The 16849-nt window shown below is 45.6% G+C and overlaps 1 protein-coding gene across 2 annotated transcripts in view; it reads left to right on the top strand.

Moving 5' to 3' along the window:
• The first annotated feature begins 1810 nt into the window (after positions 1-1810).
• CCDC60 (coiled-coil domain containing 60) overlaps positions 1811-16849 on the top strand; it is a 164052-nt gene continuing 149013 nt past the window's right edge. Inside the window, exons 1-2 of one of the 2 annotated variants that reach the window (XM_058691141.1) lie at positions 1811-2377; positions 16223-16336. Coding sequence is in view for 1 of the 2 variants with exons in the window: in XM_058691140.1 (XP_058547123.1) it covers positions 2288-2377 (90 nt within the window). In the remaining variant the exon portion in view is untranslated. The remainder of the gene's footprint in view (positions 2378-16222; positions 16337-16849) is intronic. The other variant, XM_058691140.1, reaches the window with a different exon arrangement.

Genomic DNA, 16849 nt, shown 5'->3' with positions numbered 1-16849 from the left:
TACTGAATACAATTCAGTTTATCTGCATCTTTGTTTCCTTTTTTATGTTTATGTATGCATTTTTGAGAGAGAGAGAGCGAGATCATGAGCGGGAAAGGGGAAGAGAGAGAGGGAAACAGAGAATCCCAAGCAGGCTCCACACTGTCAGTACAGAGCCCGACATGGGGCTCAGTCTCATGAACCTAGAGATATGACCAGAGCCAAAATCAGGAGTCAGCCGCTGAACTGACTGAGCCACCGAGGCATCCCTAGTTTGTCTGCATCTTTCTGAAAGCACTTTCGGATTGCTTAATGCTGCCCACAACGGAAGCAGGAAGACCAAAAGTTCCCGTGAAAGGGAAGGTCAGACTCAGTCTTCCTACAGTGGCCAGAAAATAATGACTTCCAAGCATCAGCATCTAGAGCTGTGGGGCGGGGCACTGTGTATTGAATAGAGGGTCATCTGGCAGAGGACTCCTTCTAAAGAGAAGCTGAGGTAGGGGCGCTTGGGTGGCTCAGTCGGTTAAGCATCCGACTCGGCTCAGGTCATGATCTCTCAGTTTGTGAGTTCGAGCCCCGCGTCGGGCTCTGTGCTGACAGCTCAGACCCTGGAGCCTGCCTCAGATTCTGTGTCTCCCTCTCTCTCTGCCCCTCCCCCACTCACACACTCTCTCTCTCTCCTTCAAAAATAAACATTAAAAAAATTTTAAGAAAAGAGAGAAACTGAGGTCATTATTGTGTGACATCATAACCTGCAGAAGCTCAAGGTTTAGAGATAAAACATGAATTAGATTGATTTCACGTGAAATAATGCCAAGGATAAAGCATGCAAATCAGAACTTGTGCAATAAATCTTCTGCAAGCTGAGAACCTACCCCATGGGGTTATTGGAAAAATTAAATAAATTAATGGATGGAAAGTGCTTAGCAGAGCACCTGACACCAGGCGAATTATCGATAAATATTAGTATTAATATCAGCTGTGAAATGAACACTACATGTAAAAATGAGTAATTCTTTCTGGGGATGGGATGTCAGGAAATAATCATAATAGTTGCTACTTGACTAGGATTCCTCACATGCTCAGCCTTTATATACATCATCTGTTTTAATCCTTGACAATCTGTACAAAAGTGATTCTTCCCATTTTAAAGATATGGAAGCCAAGGATCAGCAGAGTTTAGGGATCGTATCCTGGGTCATGCAGCTAAGTGGTTAAGAGCTTGGGTTTTAGACTCAAACAAGTCGCGCTTTTGAATCCCAGCTCAGCCACTTTGTGTGACCTGAAGCATGTCATTCAAGTTCTCTGAGCCTCAGCTTCCTAGTCCATTAAATAAGGTAATAAAATATTTTCCTTAAAGATGTGCTGCAGACAATAAGCCAATATATGTAAAACAGAGCAATGTCTAGCACATTCCAAACACTCCTTAGATGTATACATGTGTGTGTGCGTGTATGTATATATGTGGGGGCTTTGAAGTATGAGTAGGAGTGTGTCAGGTGGAAAGAGGAGGGAAATATGCTTCTCAAGGTAAAGTAACTGTGGGGCTAAAGACACACACTGTGGTACCCAACCCAAGGCACAAGAAATCACTAGTGGGTTACTGGCAGGACAGAGCAGAGTGTAGAAGGAAGGAGTCTCTTGTAGTTAGACGGAGAGAGAGGGTTAAGGTCCTCAGACCTAAGAGGAGAAACCAGAGTTGGGAGAATGTGGCTCCCTGGCCAGTCTCCAGCTCCCAGCCATCTTCCCTGCAACTCCTGAGTTCGCGACCCCGCCCCACCAATCCCAACCAATGAGGAAGTCCTCCACGGCGTCTCGTTGCCAGGCAACCGAGTTGGCCCCGGCCTTGCAGTTAGCTGATTTTCTCTCCCTAGCGTTGGGAACCTGAGCCTCACACCGGGGCCGCCTTAAGATAGGGATCCGGGGGCCCCTCTGTGGGCTCCCTTCAGACTTTATCAGTGGAGTTTTATTTTTTTTTACTTCGTATTTTATTTTCGTTTATAAGAGAGAAAGATATCCCCTTCCAAAGAGAGGGAACGCTCATGGAAGTTTGTGACTTTCTAAGAAGTGAATAATTCCAAGCTTGCCTGATTCTACCCAGTCTGGACCTCCTTATCCTGTTTATGGGAAACCCAGATGACCTGCCTCCTTACTCCTGGGTCAGAAGCCTCTTTGGAGTCTGTGTAATTGGCATTGGAAATCAGGGAGAAATTGCTGGAACCTCTCACACCAGTGGCTGCTGAAGTAGAAGATTCGGGGGGGGAACCTCTCTTTAGGGGGCACAGGCCACACCTGAGGGATTTCCAAGATGACCAAAATACCAGCCACCAAGAAGGTGCAAAGCGTCCCCAACGCAGGGGCCCTCTGGCCCTTTTATGCCTCAGAACATCTAACACAGGTAGGTCTCCCCTCTCTGCCAAAACCAATCATGTTTTCAAGACCAAGTGATATAGGAATTAGCCTTCAGGCCAACAAGAGACAGGGGAAGAGAGGAGTCATGGTGTAATTAAATTGTCGAGACACATCCCTGTTGCTATCAATGGTTGGTTTCTCCTAAAGAATGAAAACGCCAGCCAGAACACTGAGCTGGGCCATCCTATTAGCCAGTAATTCCAAAATGATAGAATAAATCAGCAGTGACACTGTAGAACATCAGAAAAAAATTAAGATGAATTGTAGGTTTGCCATTGCAGAAATTATTTTCAGAGATCCACTGGGCTCGGGGTACGTGTACATCCTCTCTCTTATGGAAAGAATGCGAAGTCAAACTTTCGGTTTTGAAGCTTGACTTTGCTACTCGCAAACTGTTGACATAAGATAAGTTGCTTAGCATCCCTGAGCCTTTATTTCCTCGTGTCTGCAAAGTGACAACAGGAATTTCAACTAGGCAGAAACAGTGTTAAGACTAAGGAGATGTGGAAATTGGTTAACATGATCCAAACACTTGATAATGTGTTTATGTGACATGAAATACTGCTGTTGACTTGAAAAAAAAATCATGAATATGTATGTAATGGCCACAGTCAAATGTTTCTGTTTTCAAAGGATCATAACTGGGTAGGCCAGTTCTGTCTTTGGTAACTGTGTCTTTGTTATTGTATCTGCAAACCTGTATATCACCACTGATTGACTGAGATAGGTGAACAGTGGGAGAGGGGGTCACAGGCAACCCCAGCCCACCGTGGGGTATCTTATGGCTCAGAACCCTGCCCCAGGAAGGAGGGCCTGGGGAGAAGTCAGTGCACAAAGGAGAGCTTAAAACTCACCCATGGTTATGTGGTGGCCCAAAGTGCTCCTGAGCTGCTACCTTCCAAGAATTACCACATCTGTATGCACCCCCCATTGTTCTGCTCTCTCAGTGAGCTCGCTCTGCAAGATGCAGTTCTCATCTATCTCCTTTCATCTCAAAAGGCTACACAGAAGTTCCATCCAGAGCAGTCCTCTCGGGGACTGAACTTCCTTAGCAGGGGCTGGGAGAGGGGGTGAGGAGAATGAGTGAGGTGGACTTTTCAGAAGTAGAGGGGGTGTGGGCAGTGGACCCAAACAGCCTGGGTTTGAGCCCTGGATCTGCCTCTTAGCAGCCCTGTGGACTTTGGGCAACTTGCAGAACATCTCTGCTTCAGTGTTACCATCTGTCAGAGGCGGGTATGGTTATGTCTTCTCATGAGATCGCTGGTGAGCATTAAATGATCTATCTGAAGCTCCTAGAACAGTTCTTGACACACAGTGAACACTCCTTAGAACTTAGTTATATTGTTATTTCATTCATTTGGCAAACATTTATTGAACCTGTTATGTGCTAACCACCTGCTCTTGTAACAAATGGGACTTGCCTTTAAAAATTTCATAATCTATAGTGTGTATGTTTGGGATGGGAAGTGGGAGATAAGAAACAGATAATTGTAATGCAAAGTGAAAAGCATCATTGGGTGTTGTGAGAATGCAGAGGACAGCTAACTCGGACGTGTGTGTGTGTGTGTGTGTGTGTGCGCACATGTGTGTCAGATTTGCGGAGGGGAGAACCCATGTATCCAAGTAAATGCAGTAGAGTTTTCCATCTTGGGACAGAGAGATGAGAAAAGTAGAGGGAGGTACAGAGGTTGGAATGACCATGTCTTTCTTGGAAGAGGGTTGGTGGAACCAGGAAGGTCAAGAAAAGGGAAGAAGGTTTCCAGGGAACTGTTGGGTAAACTAAGACTTTAGGCACAAAAGCTTCATTGAAATCCCGCTGCCCCTGCCCCACTTTCTAGGAAATAATGAAGACTCTAGGGTGTCACTGGCTCACATCTGAATTATCATACTTGTAGAAATTGCAACATTTTAGAGCTACCGTAAAGCATTGGTTACCCTAAGCGAGGTTAACTAGAATGTGCCAAGCCACAAAGAAAATATGTACACATTGGGATCAACTTATGGTGCCAAACCCAATCAAACCAATAATAATTGCAGTGACGTTAATAACAATGGTAATAGTCAGCACGTCTTGAGTATTTACCATGTGCCAGGTCCTAAGCTAGATCTTTCAGAACCATCTACAACACATCAGGGTGAACTGTTACCTCCTCACAAGATAGATGGCAACGTGGAAGCCCAGGGAAAATAGGTCCCTTATCCAAGGACACTGGCCAGCAGGGAACGGATTTGAACTTGGATCTTTCTCCAGGATTCCAGCGCTCCCCGCCTCCCCACGCTAATCAGGCAGTGACAGAGGTTAGCATACACCACAAGGGTATACAAAATGAAGGTTAAGTGTGGGCCCTGGCTTCAGATAACTTTCGGGTTTATTTGGGGGGCAGAGGGTGACATATAGACAAAGCATAACAAATGCCAGGCAGCCAGGTAAGTGTCTAATGAGGAGTGACTGAGGAAGGATCTGGTTTCTCAGAGGAGAAGGATGAGGCCACACTGGGCTGCATGGTAATACGTAATACCACTGACTACGGGCCCACCACGCTCTAGTGTAATGACATGCAGAGACCTACCCCCCCGAAAAGGGTCCTGAAGCCCTCCGAAGCTAGGTATTTTCCTTCTCACAGAATGGAAGTTGCTATGTCATAACTAATGTTACAGTGACACCCTGCCTCTCCCAGTGTCTTCCTGTAGTTTTAAAAAATATGAATAATATATACAAATCCTCTGCTTGAATGGCTTTTGTTGAGGAAACCTTGTAGCTCGCCCTTACATGGGGCTCCCTAATCTTTTAGGGAGTTCCTTGTCCCTTTGTTTTTCAAGGAAGCAGAAGAGAAGTTTAATGGGATTAGCCATGGGAAGAGAGGGAGCAGGGCATGTGCAGATTACCGTGGACATACATTTTCTTCCCTGAAAGGGAGCTAAAAGAAGAAGGGCACTTAGCACACACCCCTCCACGTTGCAGAATGGAAATGCAGAAATGGCATTTTGGCAAAAATGATTAAGTTGTGGAATCCTTTAGACAAGCTCTGTCTCTTGGTGCCTGAAGTGTCTACCTCGCTGAGATTAAACACCCAGCGGGAAAAGAAGGATCCCTAATTTGGGCAGATCCTGAAACAGCCAGTAATCATCCTGGGCACTCTACTCCTATCATAGCTTAGTGACTTAAAGAGACGTTTCTTCAGCAAACAACGTGAGCTCAAACCCCGACTTTGCCACTTACCAGGTTGCGTGGCCTTGAACAAATCAGTTTTCTGAGCCTCAGTTTCACGGGGATGTCGCATTTTATCTAATCTAAGACGCCTTCCATTTCAAGAGGTGTCGTAATTTTGTTTTGTGCCACTAAGAAAGAAAACTCTACTGATTAAACTATAACCTACTTTCCATTATAAGATGTGCCCCAGTTTCAGAGTTGCTAAAATGTGAAAATAAAATGTGCATCTCAGAATAGATGAAACAGCTAAAAATGCTCCCTTGTCATAGGGTGTTGTGGGGATTAGATGAGCTCATGTGGGCAAAGCTCTTAGAACAGAGCCTGGCACAGAGTAAATACCATGAAATGTTAGCCATGATGGCTTTTGTTTCATCCTCTATCGGCTCTAGGATAGAGGGGTTGTTATTAACCCCCTTTTGCACCTGGGTAGACTGAGGCTGGAAGAGCCCCAGGGTCTGGTTCTCTGCTGAGAAGGGAGAAGGGGGCAAATGAAGCAGAATCCCAGGTACAGAGAGTATTGCTTGGCCCAAGCATCTCTGCCCGCCCCTCCACTCCCTATCGTCTTACCTCCGCCTCTGCACCACCCCCCCCCAACCCCTGTGATGAGAACAGAAATGCCCAGAGAAGGTCTCAGGAGTCCAGCCCAGGGTACACCCGGGCGGGCTGCCTGGAATCAGAAAAGGAGAACTAACATGTTTTAGAAAGAGATCCCCCAACAAGAGAAACCTGGACTTTCCACAGAAGACGTTTCCAGCTGCAAACATGAAATGATTTTCCCCCTTGTCCAGACGGGGGGCACTGTGGCCTGTAGAGGTAAGTGGCGACTCATCACCCCTTTTTGTTGGAAGTGGGCTCAGCGCTGGGTGATTTCTCTGGCCTCTAATCACAGAGACCACGCCCCCTGCCCTGAATCACTGATTGCGATGGAAAAAAAAAAACAAAAACAAAAAAAACAAACCAGAAAACAAAACAAAAAACAAAAAACAAAACCAAAATAGAATAAAAGCTCTCATGACCAGTTGAGATTCAATTCTGAAGAATCCCACCAGCTGCGCCTTCATTTTTATACGACTCATGGCTTAGGCCATCCATTGTTATATGCAGGAGACAGTTGCAGAATTCAAGTTGCTTTGTTGTGTTGTTTTTCTTTCTGCCCCAATGCCGATGCTACAGACTGGTAATGCCTGCCTTGGTGAATCTTGCTGTGTCTAATTGCAGGTCAATGTGACAGTGAGTTCCCCTCCAGGATAAATTGTGGGGAAGGTGCGTGTTCATTACCTCCTGACACAGGAAGAGCGATAGGCACTTTCTTTGTGCTGGACAAAATGAAGCAAGCTCTTTGTCTCAGCTGCAAAGAGGCAACTGCTCAGTGTGGGGAAGGGGTGGGGAGGGTGGAAGAAACACAGCCAAGAGTCTAGTTGATGTGATATTAGCTTAGTGACTAGGTAGGAGCTCTGCCTTGGAGGTCATACAAAGATGCGCTCAAATCCCCTCTCTGACAGTCTCAAGTAGGAGGTTCTGTGAAATGGGCTGAATTATAATAGGGTCTACTGCATCGATGTTTTGGCAGGTTTAAATAAAATAATGCATGTGAAATACTGAGCACGATATCAGGACACAGTTAGCCCTCCCCCGACCCTGTAAGGGATGGCGGTAGTCATTACCAGTGCCCCTCTCTGTCCTCCGACTGGACGGGAGTGCCACCATCGCCACTTTGAAGACGCGGTCAGCCCAGATATGAAGTCTGGAGGAAGCTGACAAGTCACACATGGGGGCCATCATTAGTGAGGCTAAGTGCCAGCTTAAGGGTAGAAGGGAAGAAGTGGGTCTAGGGATAATTTTTAGAACTGGCATGAGAGTATATCTGCATGAAGGATGGGGTGCCTTGCAGGAGAAAATTTGTTCTGGTGGCAGAAACGCACGACCCAGTTAAAAACCCTGGTTGTAGAAAAGGAGGTGTCTCTATAGTTTGCATTTCTTGGATTTAACTCTCAGCCCAAGCCCATTACTCATGTTTGAATCCCATGGAGAACCAGAAAGAAGTGAGGAAAAAAAAAAAAAAAGGAAAACTCTATGTATCAATTAGGATCATTTTGGGCTATAAGTAAGAGAAAAACTGAAAAGCAGTGACATAAACAAATATGAATTTATTTTTCTCATGTAAGAAATCTGGAGGTGAATGCCTACTGGTATTGGTTCAGAAGCTTGCTAATTAATGTAGGAACTGGCAGGTCTTTTCCCCTCATGGTCATAGAATGGCTGCCCCAGCTCCAGGTGTCCCATTCCTACCCCAGCAGAAAGAGGTAAAAGTGGAGATTGTGGGTTACTACCTTTGTCCCTTCTATGAGGCAAATGAAGGCTTTCCAAGAACTTTCCTATTTTCCTCTTATGCTCCATTTGCCAGAACAGTGTCGCCTGCCCTTTCTAATTGCAAGAATGGCTGGGAGGGGCGCCTAGGTGGCTCAGTTGGTTAAGCATCTGACTTCAGCTCAGGTCATGATCTCAGGGCTCGAGCCCCCGCTCGGAGCTTGGAGCCCGCTTGGGATTCTGTGTCTCCTTCTCTCTCTGCCCCTCCCCTACTCTCACTCTGTCTCTCTCAAAGGTAAATAAACATTAAAAAAAATTTTTTAAATGAATAAACATTTAAAAATTAAAAAAGAATGGCTGGGAAAGTGTGTATCTAGCAGCATGGAAAGCAGGGGCAAAGGAGAGATGAAAGAATGGGAAATAGGTATCGGTTGGAGTAATCAGCAGTGGGTGTGAATCACAAATGATTTCCCAAAAACTCAGATACTGGTGGACCCAAGCAACCCAGTGACTGTGAGGCTCTGGGGGCAGGGGAAGGGTAGAGGCCCTCAACGGAAGAATTCATTCCTTCAAGGAGTATTTGTATATGCCAACCATGATGCTAGGTGTTGGGGATACAGAAGTGAAAAGAGGCAATCATATGGGACACCTTCTGGAAACTCTGAAAAAACATATACTTACAAGAATAACAGGAAGAGAGAGAGAGTTGGGACAGCAGAACCTGTGCCATTGTTGTCACTATGACTCCCATCTGGTTCGCTGTTTGAGGGAGGGGAGCTTGAGGAAACTCCAGTTAGACAAGTCTTTACACATCTGTGGAAGGAGCCCTGTCCTCAACCCCCTATCAACATCCCCCCCCCCCCCCACTGCAGCCTCCAAATACTCAGCTGTGAGCTGTTAAGTTCAGAAGCTGCTGCAGAATCCATGCAGGGTTGGGTGGTAAGTAAGCACTTACATGAAATCTGACAGAAGCCAATTAAACCTTTCTTGGACTGAATAAACCAACATATTTTTCTCGGAGATCTTTCTGACAGCTACATTCAAAATCATAATGGTTGGTAATGGGATACCTTCTATCCTGAGATGGTGGCATTTTTCCCTTCTAAATTCCTGTTTTCAAACTCTGCTCAGAAAATTTCTTGCAGGGCTCAATTTCGATCGAATGTATTTCTGCCTAAATTGGAATTTATGCAATCGCTAGTTTTATTTAATAACTCGAGAATTAGTCACGTCTGGCGATCGGCTTGCATGTCCAGAAGTGCCTCGGGGTTTCTGGGTATCACAAAGTGAGAAGATTATACTGCTGGGATGGTTTCTGGGGTGGGTTCAGCATTGTCAGCGGCTTGAAGAGGTTCATGGTAGCTCAGTGGTAGAAAAGACAGAATAATGTCCCACAGTAGCCTGGTTACATGGGCAGGGTCACCTTCCGGGGTGTATATTTGACACCTACCATGACAGATGCTTAGGGGGTCAGACCTGGGGACTTCTCTCAAGGAACTCACAATTCCACTGGAGAACCAATTCATAAACATCCATGAATCAAGACAGCAAATAAAAAGTACCAAAAAGAGGGGTACCTGGGTGGCTCAGTTGGTTAAGCATCCAACTTCGGTTCAGGTCATGATATCATGGTTTGTGGGTCTGAACCCCATGTCAAGCTCTGTGCTGACAGCTTGGAGCCCGGAGCCTGCTGCAGATTCTGTGTTTCCCTCTCTCTCTGCCCCTCCCCAGCTCGCACTCTCTCTCTCTCTCTTTCTCTCAAAAATAAACATTAAAAAAAATTGTTTTAAAAATTAAAAAAAAAAAAGAAGTACCAAAAAGAAAAGCAAAAAGTATACAGGAGCTTGGAGATAGAAACAAATTCTATCATGGGAAGAAATGCACAGAGAAGCTATCTGGTCTGAATCCTCAACATTGGCTGGAAAGAGGTTGAGTAATACGAGACACTAAACCAAAGCTAGAATTTTTCTTCTTTTTAATTTGTTTAAAAAATTTTTTTTAAGTTTATTAATTTTGAGAGAGAGACAGCACAAATGGGGGAGGGGCAGAGATAGAGAGGGAGAGAGAGAATCCCAAGCAGGCTCTGTGCTGCCACTGCAGAGCCTGATGCAGGGCTTGAACTCACAAAACTTGAGATCATGACCCGAGCCAAAACCAAGAGTTGGACACTTAACCGATGGAGCCATCCAGGCGCCCCTAGAATTTATTTTCTAATAAGGGTGGAAGCAAGACAGAGTACTACTATGCTTCCCCAAGGAGCATGTTCTTTCTGGAACCCTGTATGATGAAATGCTCTCCCTCAGAGCTCCAGTAGGCAAACCGTTGCATACTCTCCCTCTTCATACATAAAGTTACCCAAGTTTCTATCCCAGGGCAGTTGTCAAATTAGAGAAGATTTTGCTCCATGAATTTTCGCTAAAGCTTTCAATAACCAGAAAGGTCCAATGTGTTGTTTCTTTCAAGGCTTTGAACTTCAGCAGAGCAGGGTTTCTCCATCTTGGCACTGTTGACATTTGGGGCCGATGAGCTGTCCTGTGCATTGGAGAATGTTGAGTAGCATCCCTGGCCTCTGTCCCTTCCATGTCAGTAGCAACCCCTTCCCCAAGTTGTGACAACCAAACATGTGCCCAGGTCTTGCCGAATGTCCCCTAAGGGGCAAGATTATCCCCGGTAGAGAGCCATGGCAGTGGAAGACTACTGCAGTCCTGAACATCTTTCCCCAGCTGAATGCTTCTCTGATGATGCAACATTCCCCATTTAAATAAGTGATGCCATTGTGTACCAGTTGTTCAGGCAGAAACCCAAGCCTCCTCTTTGACCCCTCCCTCCTCATCATCCCTTATGTCCAACCAGCTGCCTCAGGGCAGGTGTTCTTCCCTTATTACCTTCAACTTGACCTTCTTCCAACCCATTCTCTTTCAATGCAAGTATGATATTGCCACCCCACTCGATAGAACAATCAAGTGGCCCTCCAATGCTCTTAAAATGAAGATTAATATCTATAATGGCGTTTAAAAGGTTCTGCAGGATCAGGTCCCTGCCAACTTTCCCTTCCTCAGCTCTCATTATGTGGCCCCTACTCAGAAGCCAAACTGGTTTTTGAATGTACCATCTCCTTTATCTTCTTCCTCCTTCTAAAATGTCCCCTACCCTTTCCCCCCCGGTTTTCCATGACAAGATGTTTCCAGAGCTCTGGACAGTGGTGGGACGGGCATGGCTGGCTTCCGATCCCAGCTCTTCCCACTACCTGGTCAAATCACTTAACCTCTCTGGTTTCTTCACATTCATCTACAGAACCAGGAAATCTAACCTCCCAGTTTTAGGTCTCCCTCCTTCCATGGGACTCTAGGGAGCAAATAATGGCTCCACTTACTGAGCATTTGAAGTGCATCAGGTTCTTAGCATAAGTTATTAAAATAATCCCCCTTGGGGCGCCTGGGTGGCGCAGTCGGTTAAGCGTCCGACTTCAGCCAGGTCACGATCTCGCGGTCCGTGAGTTCGAGCCCCGCGTCGGGCTCTGGGCTGATGGCTCGGAGCCTGGAGCCTGTTTCCGATTCTGTGTCTCCCTCTCTCTCTGCCCCTCCCCCGTTCATGCTCTGTCTCTCTCTGTCCCAAAAATAAAAAAAAAAAAAAAAAAAAAAATGTTGAAAAAAAAAAAAAAAAATAAAATAAAATAAAATAATCCCTCATATCATGGGCAGATGCCATCATTACCCTTATTTGTAAAGAGAAGGAAACTGAGGTGTGGAAAGGTTTTGTAATTTGCTCCAAGACACCCAGAAAAGTAGTTGGTGTCATTAGGATTTGAATTCAGGACTGATGAACTGGAGAGACCCTGTGCCCTTAAGATAAGCCTGTTGACTGCAGTAACAATGAGCAGTAAGTAAACAAATATCTCTCCAAAAGGGGCATCTGTTGGTTCTTTTTTATGAAGAGTATATTCAGAAGTATCTGACAGAAAAAAAGGAAAGTGACGATTTTAGCTGTAGGCAATGCAAACAAGAATGTGACTGTGCCCGTGACCACAGACAAGGACATTTGCATTTTCTTGAGCTCTTGCTAAAATATGCTAGTGAGCTTTTCTGGAAGAGAAACACAGCGAAGGATGGAGTCGGGGCGGCGGGTGGGGGGGGGGGGAATCCCTGTATGTGGCTGAGGCTCTTCTTTCTAAATAATGTTTATTTCGATGAAGATTTACAAGCCATTTCTAATTAAAGCCACATTTCTAAGAAAGGCATATTTTGATCCTGGGTCAATACACTTCCAAGACCTGCTAGAATGGACAACAGGCCCAGCTAATGAGGAATGAGGTTCTGGGTTGTAGGTGGCTGAGATGTTGATAATCGTAAACAGCTTAATTGGGTTGAATAATTTGGGCAAATATCTAGTTAAATGGATTCAGTCTGAATCCAAGCTCTGACCCACTGAATTTTTTATTTTCTGCAAAAAAAAAAAAAAAATACTCTGCATCATAATTGCCTGTTTATTTGTTTAACCCCACCACGAGACTTGGAGCTTTGTGAGGGAAAGGACCATGCCTTGCTCACAATTCCATCCCCAGAGACTACTGCAATGCCTGACAATGGATGGAAGTTCAGTATTCTTTAGTGTCAAGATCAAGGATAATTCCAGGTACTGAGTACCTGGATTCCCTCAGGTAACTGTAAATCCATTTGGACAAGGGCCACAAATGTTTTAGTCCCTAGCATGTGTGTGTGCGCCTCACAAATTCGGATACCATTCTAGTACTTGCTATGTGTGTGACCTTGGACAAGTTACACTCTGGTGGCTCAGTTTCCTTTTCTCACGTGTGGAAATAACAACAGTTCCTGTTTTGTAGGGTTGTTGGGAGCCTCAATGGGGTAATGCTCAGAAAAGCCCCCGGCTATGTCGTAAGCCCCTTTTTTAGTAAGTGCTCATTAAATGCTATCTTTTCATATTTCCACTTGGGGATCAAAGCCATTGGCTCCCAAATATCAAGGATTAAAACATTTAAATACTGACATTTCCAAAAACGATGACTCTCACGATGATCGTCTTTATGCATTCAGGAAAAGGCAGCCAAAAGAGTAACATGACTAAAATGCTGCATTTCCGAGGGCCCTTGAAGAAAATGCCCACAAGGCAATTAGCGCCTGACTGTTGCCTGTGTTGTTATTGCTTATTAGCTGATCCCATCTTCTACTAATCAAACTGCTTCTTCGATATTTTTAGACCTTTTACAAGAGGCCTTTCAAAACTCAGGAAGCAAAACTTGTTGACAGGTACCAAGGAATTTGAGCTATGAATGTGACATCTGCCTAGGGATGGAAATGGAATGGAAAAATGGCGGGCATGGGGAGCATTCTCTGCAGGGTCCATGGAAAGTACAGTAGGCAGCTTGGATGATTCTTTAGCCTTAACTAGCCCTCTTCACCTTTTCCCTCCATGCCTCAAACCAACAAATCACCCTCCTTGTCCCCCTTTTCTGCAGTGCCAGGGCTTGAGATTTAAATTGTCTCTATAAAGGGCAATTCTTGACTTCCCCAGACAAACTCATATCTTAGCATGACTGACTTAGCACCTGGGCCATGAATTATCCAGGACTTAAAGCCTGCTGCTGCTCGCCTGCTCTGTGACCTTAGGCTATCTGCTTCACTTCTCTGATGCTACCTTTTCTTAAATGTGATCAAATCTTGTGAAGATTCAAGATATGTCCATAAAAACTGGGTCCAGAATAATAGCTGAGGTTGATTTATGATTAATACCATTCAACCTTTTGGTGCCTTCTGTACATCCCAACTGCCCCCATATTCTGTTGTGTGTAATGGCAACGTCAGTGTGTGTGTGTGTGTGTGTGTGTGTGAGTGTGTGTGTGCGCGTGTGTTTGATGATGTCATATTGAGAAAGAAATCTACCTCCTCATGAATCATTTTTTTTCAAGGTTGTCTTAGGGATAGCAAAATTGAAGTATGTTTTTGTATCTTCCATGGGGTTAAAAATGACAGTGATGTTTTAAAATTAAACAAATGGCACATTATATAGTTGTGATGATAATAATAGAAATAATAACCAATAACCAATGACATTACTGGTTGAGTACTTCCTATGTGTCATGCTCCATGCCAAGTTCTTATGTGAATTATCCAATCCCATCCACTCAACAATGCTAAGAGGTGGGCACTACTTACCCCATTGTGCAGGTGAGCAAACTGAGGCTAAGAGAAGTTAAGTAACTTGGCCAGAGTCCCACGGCTAGTGGTCCATCAGCTATTGGAACCCAAGTCGGGTCAGACTGCAAAGCCCCTATTCTTAACCATTATGTATTACTTTGTAAAATAAGCCTGACTTTTTCTGAGGGTGGATGGGTTGAGGAAAAATACGTCCCCATTCTCAAAAGAAGAGCATTGAAGAAGGAAAACCACCTACGTGGAGGGGCTTTGGGGAAGTAGAAAAAATACTGACTGCATCTCACAGGCTTCTCACTTCTAGTTTGTCCTCATCGGGCAAGGTCAAAGTCCAGGGGGTGTTTCAAGGATACTCCAGTCACCCTAGAAGTCCTTGAAGTCAACAACTAACATGCACTGTACTGAGCTCTCCCGTCTCCCCATCCCACTGCCAAAACCCTCACAAAGCCTCCGCCCCATCTTTTGTAATGCCAGCATTACGAGAGCAACCTGTCCATTGAATGAAGCTTGGGATCTAATCAAAACACGAAGTTATTTTTGCACCTCCCCACCCCTGCCCAACGATTTTCAGCAGGGGAAGCTTTTCTCCAGCCCCGGCATAAAGACGATGTTTCCAATGCCTTTTCCGCTTGCCCTTGGGAGGTAGCCAGCATCGTGGTCTCTCCAAGCCACAAGACACAGTCATGATTCAGAAATTAAAGGCATGGATTCTAGGTATTAATGTATTAAGCAACACTTCAACCTTCCTTCAAGGAGAAGAGTGTGCTTCCTCTCCTGCCTGTTAAGGATGGCTTAGGACGGCTTCCTGCAGGCCACCTGCCCCCAGGGAGGACAGTGTGAAGCATGCCCCTTCCTTTACCCACAGAGGTGCCCCTCTCCCCTTAGCATTCTGTGTTGGCTGGAAGGAAAAGTAGGGAGCATGGGAAAGATCTCACAGGGATTCTTTCTAGGACCTAGCAGGTGTCTAAAGCTGGTTCTTTTCTCCTGTAGGCACTTCTGCTGGCTCTTTGGAAGTTCTTTACTGCAGCCTTCTAAATGATTCCAGCTCTCCACCCATGGTCTATTGGAGGCACTCCCTTCAGATTCCAGTTTACCAGTAGTCTGCTCCACCTGGACTCCTGACCCCGGAGTCTCCTGGGCTTCTGGTGGGAATTATTGTCAGCAGAACCCCAGGGTGATATTCCTGCCTGGGGTGTCCCATCTGGTGCTCAGGTTTCACGCACACTTGACACACCATCAAAAACAAGAACCACTTGCTAACCCAGCCCCAGTCCCAGGAGCACTCCCTAGCCTGCCTCTGTCCTTGGGATTTTCCAGGAAAGGGCCAGGGACCAGCCCGCCAGTCCCCCAGCTGCAGGGAATCTACACTCTAAGCTCCTGAGCATTCCCACCAATTGCTCATTTGGGTTTGAAGTGAAAGATGACACATCCTCCTCCCTTTGGGGTCAGGATTCAAAGCATCCCAGCATGTGTTGTTGAAGAAATCCCTTCCAGAAATCCCTCTCTCCCTTTCCACTCTCTGCTTTTACATTCTCAAAGTGGATAAGGATCGAGGGACCCATTCTCCTACAGCTACCTCAAAGATTCCTTCACGGTGGTCTTTCTCTCTTTCATTTGGAGTGTGATGCCCAAGGTATCTCAGTTCCCCGGCCTATACTATCCTACCTGTTAGTCCATCTTGCTATCCTGCCAGGTACTGAGGGTTCACAGTGTGCCAGGCAATTTGCAAACATTATCTTGAGGTCATACGGCAAGCCTGAGAGGGAAGTGTTACCACCTCTGTTTCACAGGTAAGAAAAATGAGGAGGCTCAGACAACAAAAGGTGACTCGGGTGATCGAGAGGCTGAGACTCAAACCCAGGCCAGTCTTGCTCCAAAGCCTGTTTTGTCCTCTCCGCTGCAGGCCCAGAGCTATTAATATCCACTGGGATGGGGACCTGGCTTCATCCTCAAGTCTCCAAATTCAGTTCCAGACCACACTGCTACAGCCCATCCTCCTTGTCACCAAAGTCTTTCTGGGCTCATCAGAAGTTACAGGAGCTTCCTGGGGGAGAATGTCACATTGCCCACAGAAGTCACATCAAATGCAGCCGTCTCATGGTTACTCACAAAACAAAGTGTCCTTTTTCTTCCTTTTTGATATTAGAACATGGTCCTACTGCAAACTGACTTGAAAGGAAGCCAGACTCTATTGTTCCTTGCTTGCCTGTGAAGGATGATAGCCACTTCTGGCACCTAAAGGACCCGAATTTAATCCAAGGTAGGGCCCTCAATGAAGGGGTGGGGACGGTGGTCAGAGGTCAGATACCCCCCGAAGCAGCCAGCCCCAATTCAGAGAAAATCAAAAACCGCCACTCCCCAGAAAGTAGTTATTTCTCTGCAAGTTTGGAAGCTGTGGGTCTCTGTCTCTCTCTACCCACCCCCGTCCTCTTCCCTCACTCTCTTCTTTGTATCGTAACACTGACACAATATTTGTTAGCTCTTCCTATGCTTCCTTTTAGTTTTGTTAATTCTTATAACAATTTCATGTGTTTAAAAAGAGAAAAAGAGGGGCGCTTGGGTGGGTCAGTTGGTTAAGCATCCGACTTCGGCTCAGGTCAAGATCTCGTGGTTCGTGAGTTCGAGCCCCGCGTGGGGCTCTGTGCTGACAATTTGGAGCCTGCTTGGGATTCTCTCTCCCCCTCTCTCTGGCCCTTCCCTCCCCACCTCAATTCATGTGTGCTCTCTCTTTCTCTCTCAAAATACATAAACTTAAAAAGAGAGGGGAGGGGGG

Source organism: Neofelis nebulosa, chromosome 11, assembly GCF_028018385.1.
Source record: "Neofelis nebulosa isolate mNeoNeb1 chromosome 11, mNeoNeb1.pri, whole genome shotgun sequence".
NCBI classification, from domain to species: Eukaryota; Metazoa; Chordata; class Mammalia; order Carnivora; family Felidae; genus Neofelis; species Neofelis nebulosa.
Note: the sequence above shows the minus strand (reverse complement) of the source record. Positions and strands in the feature narration are given on the sequence as shown.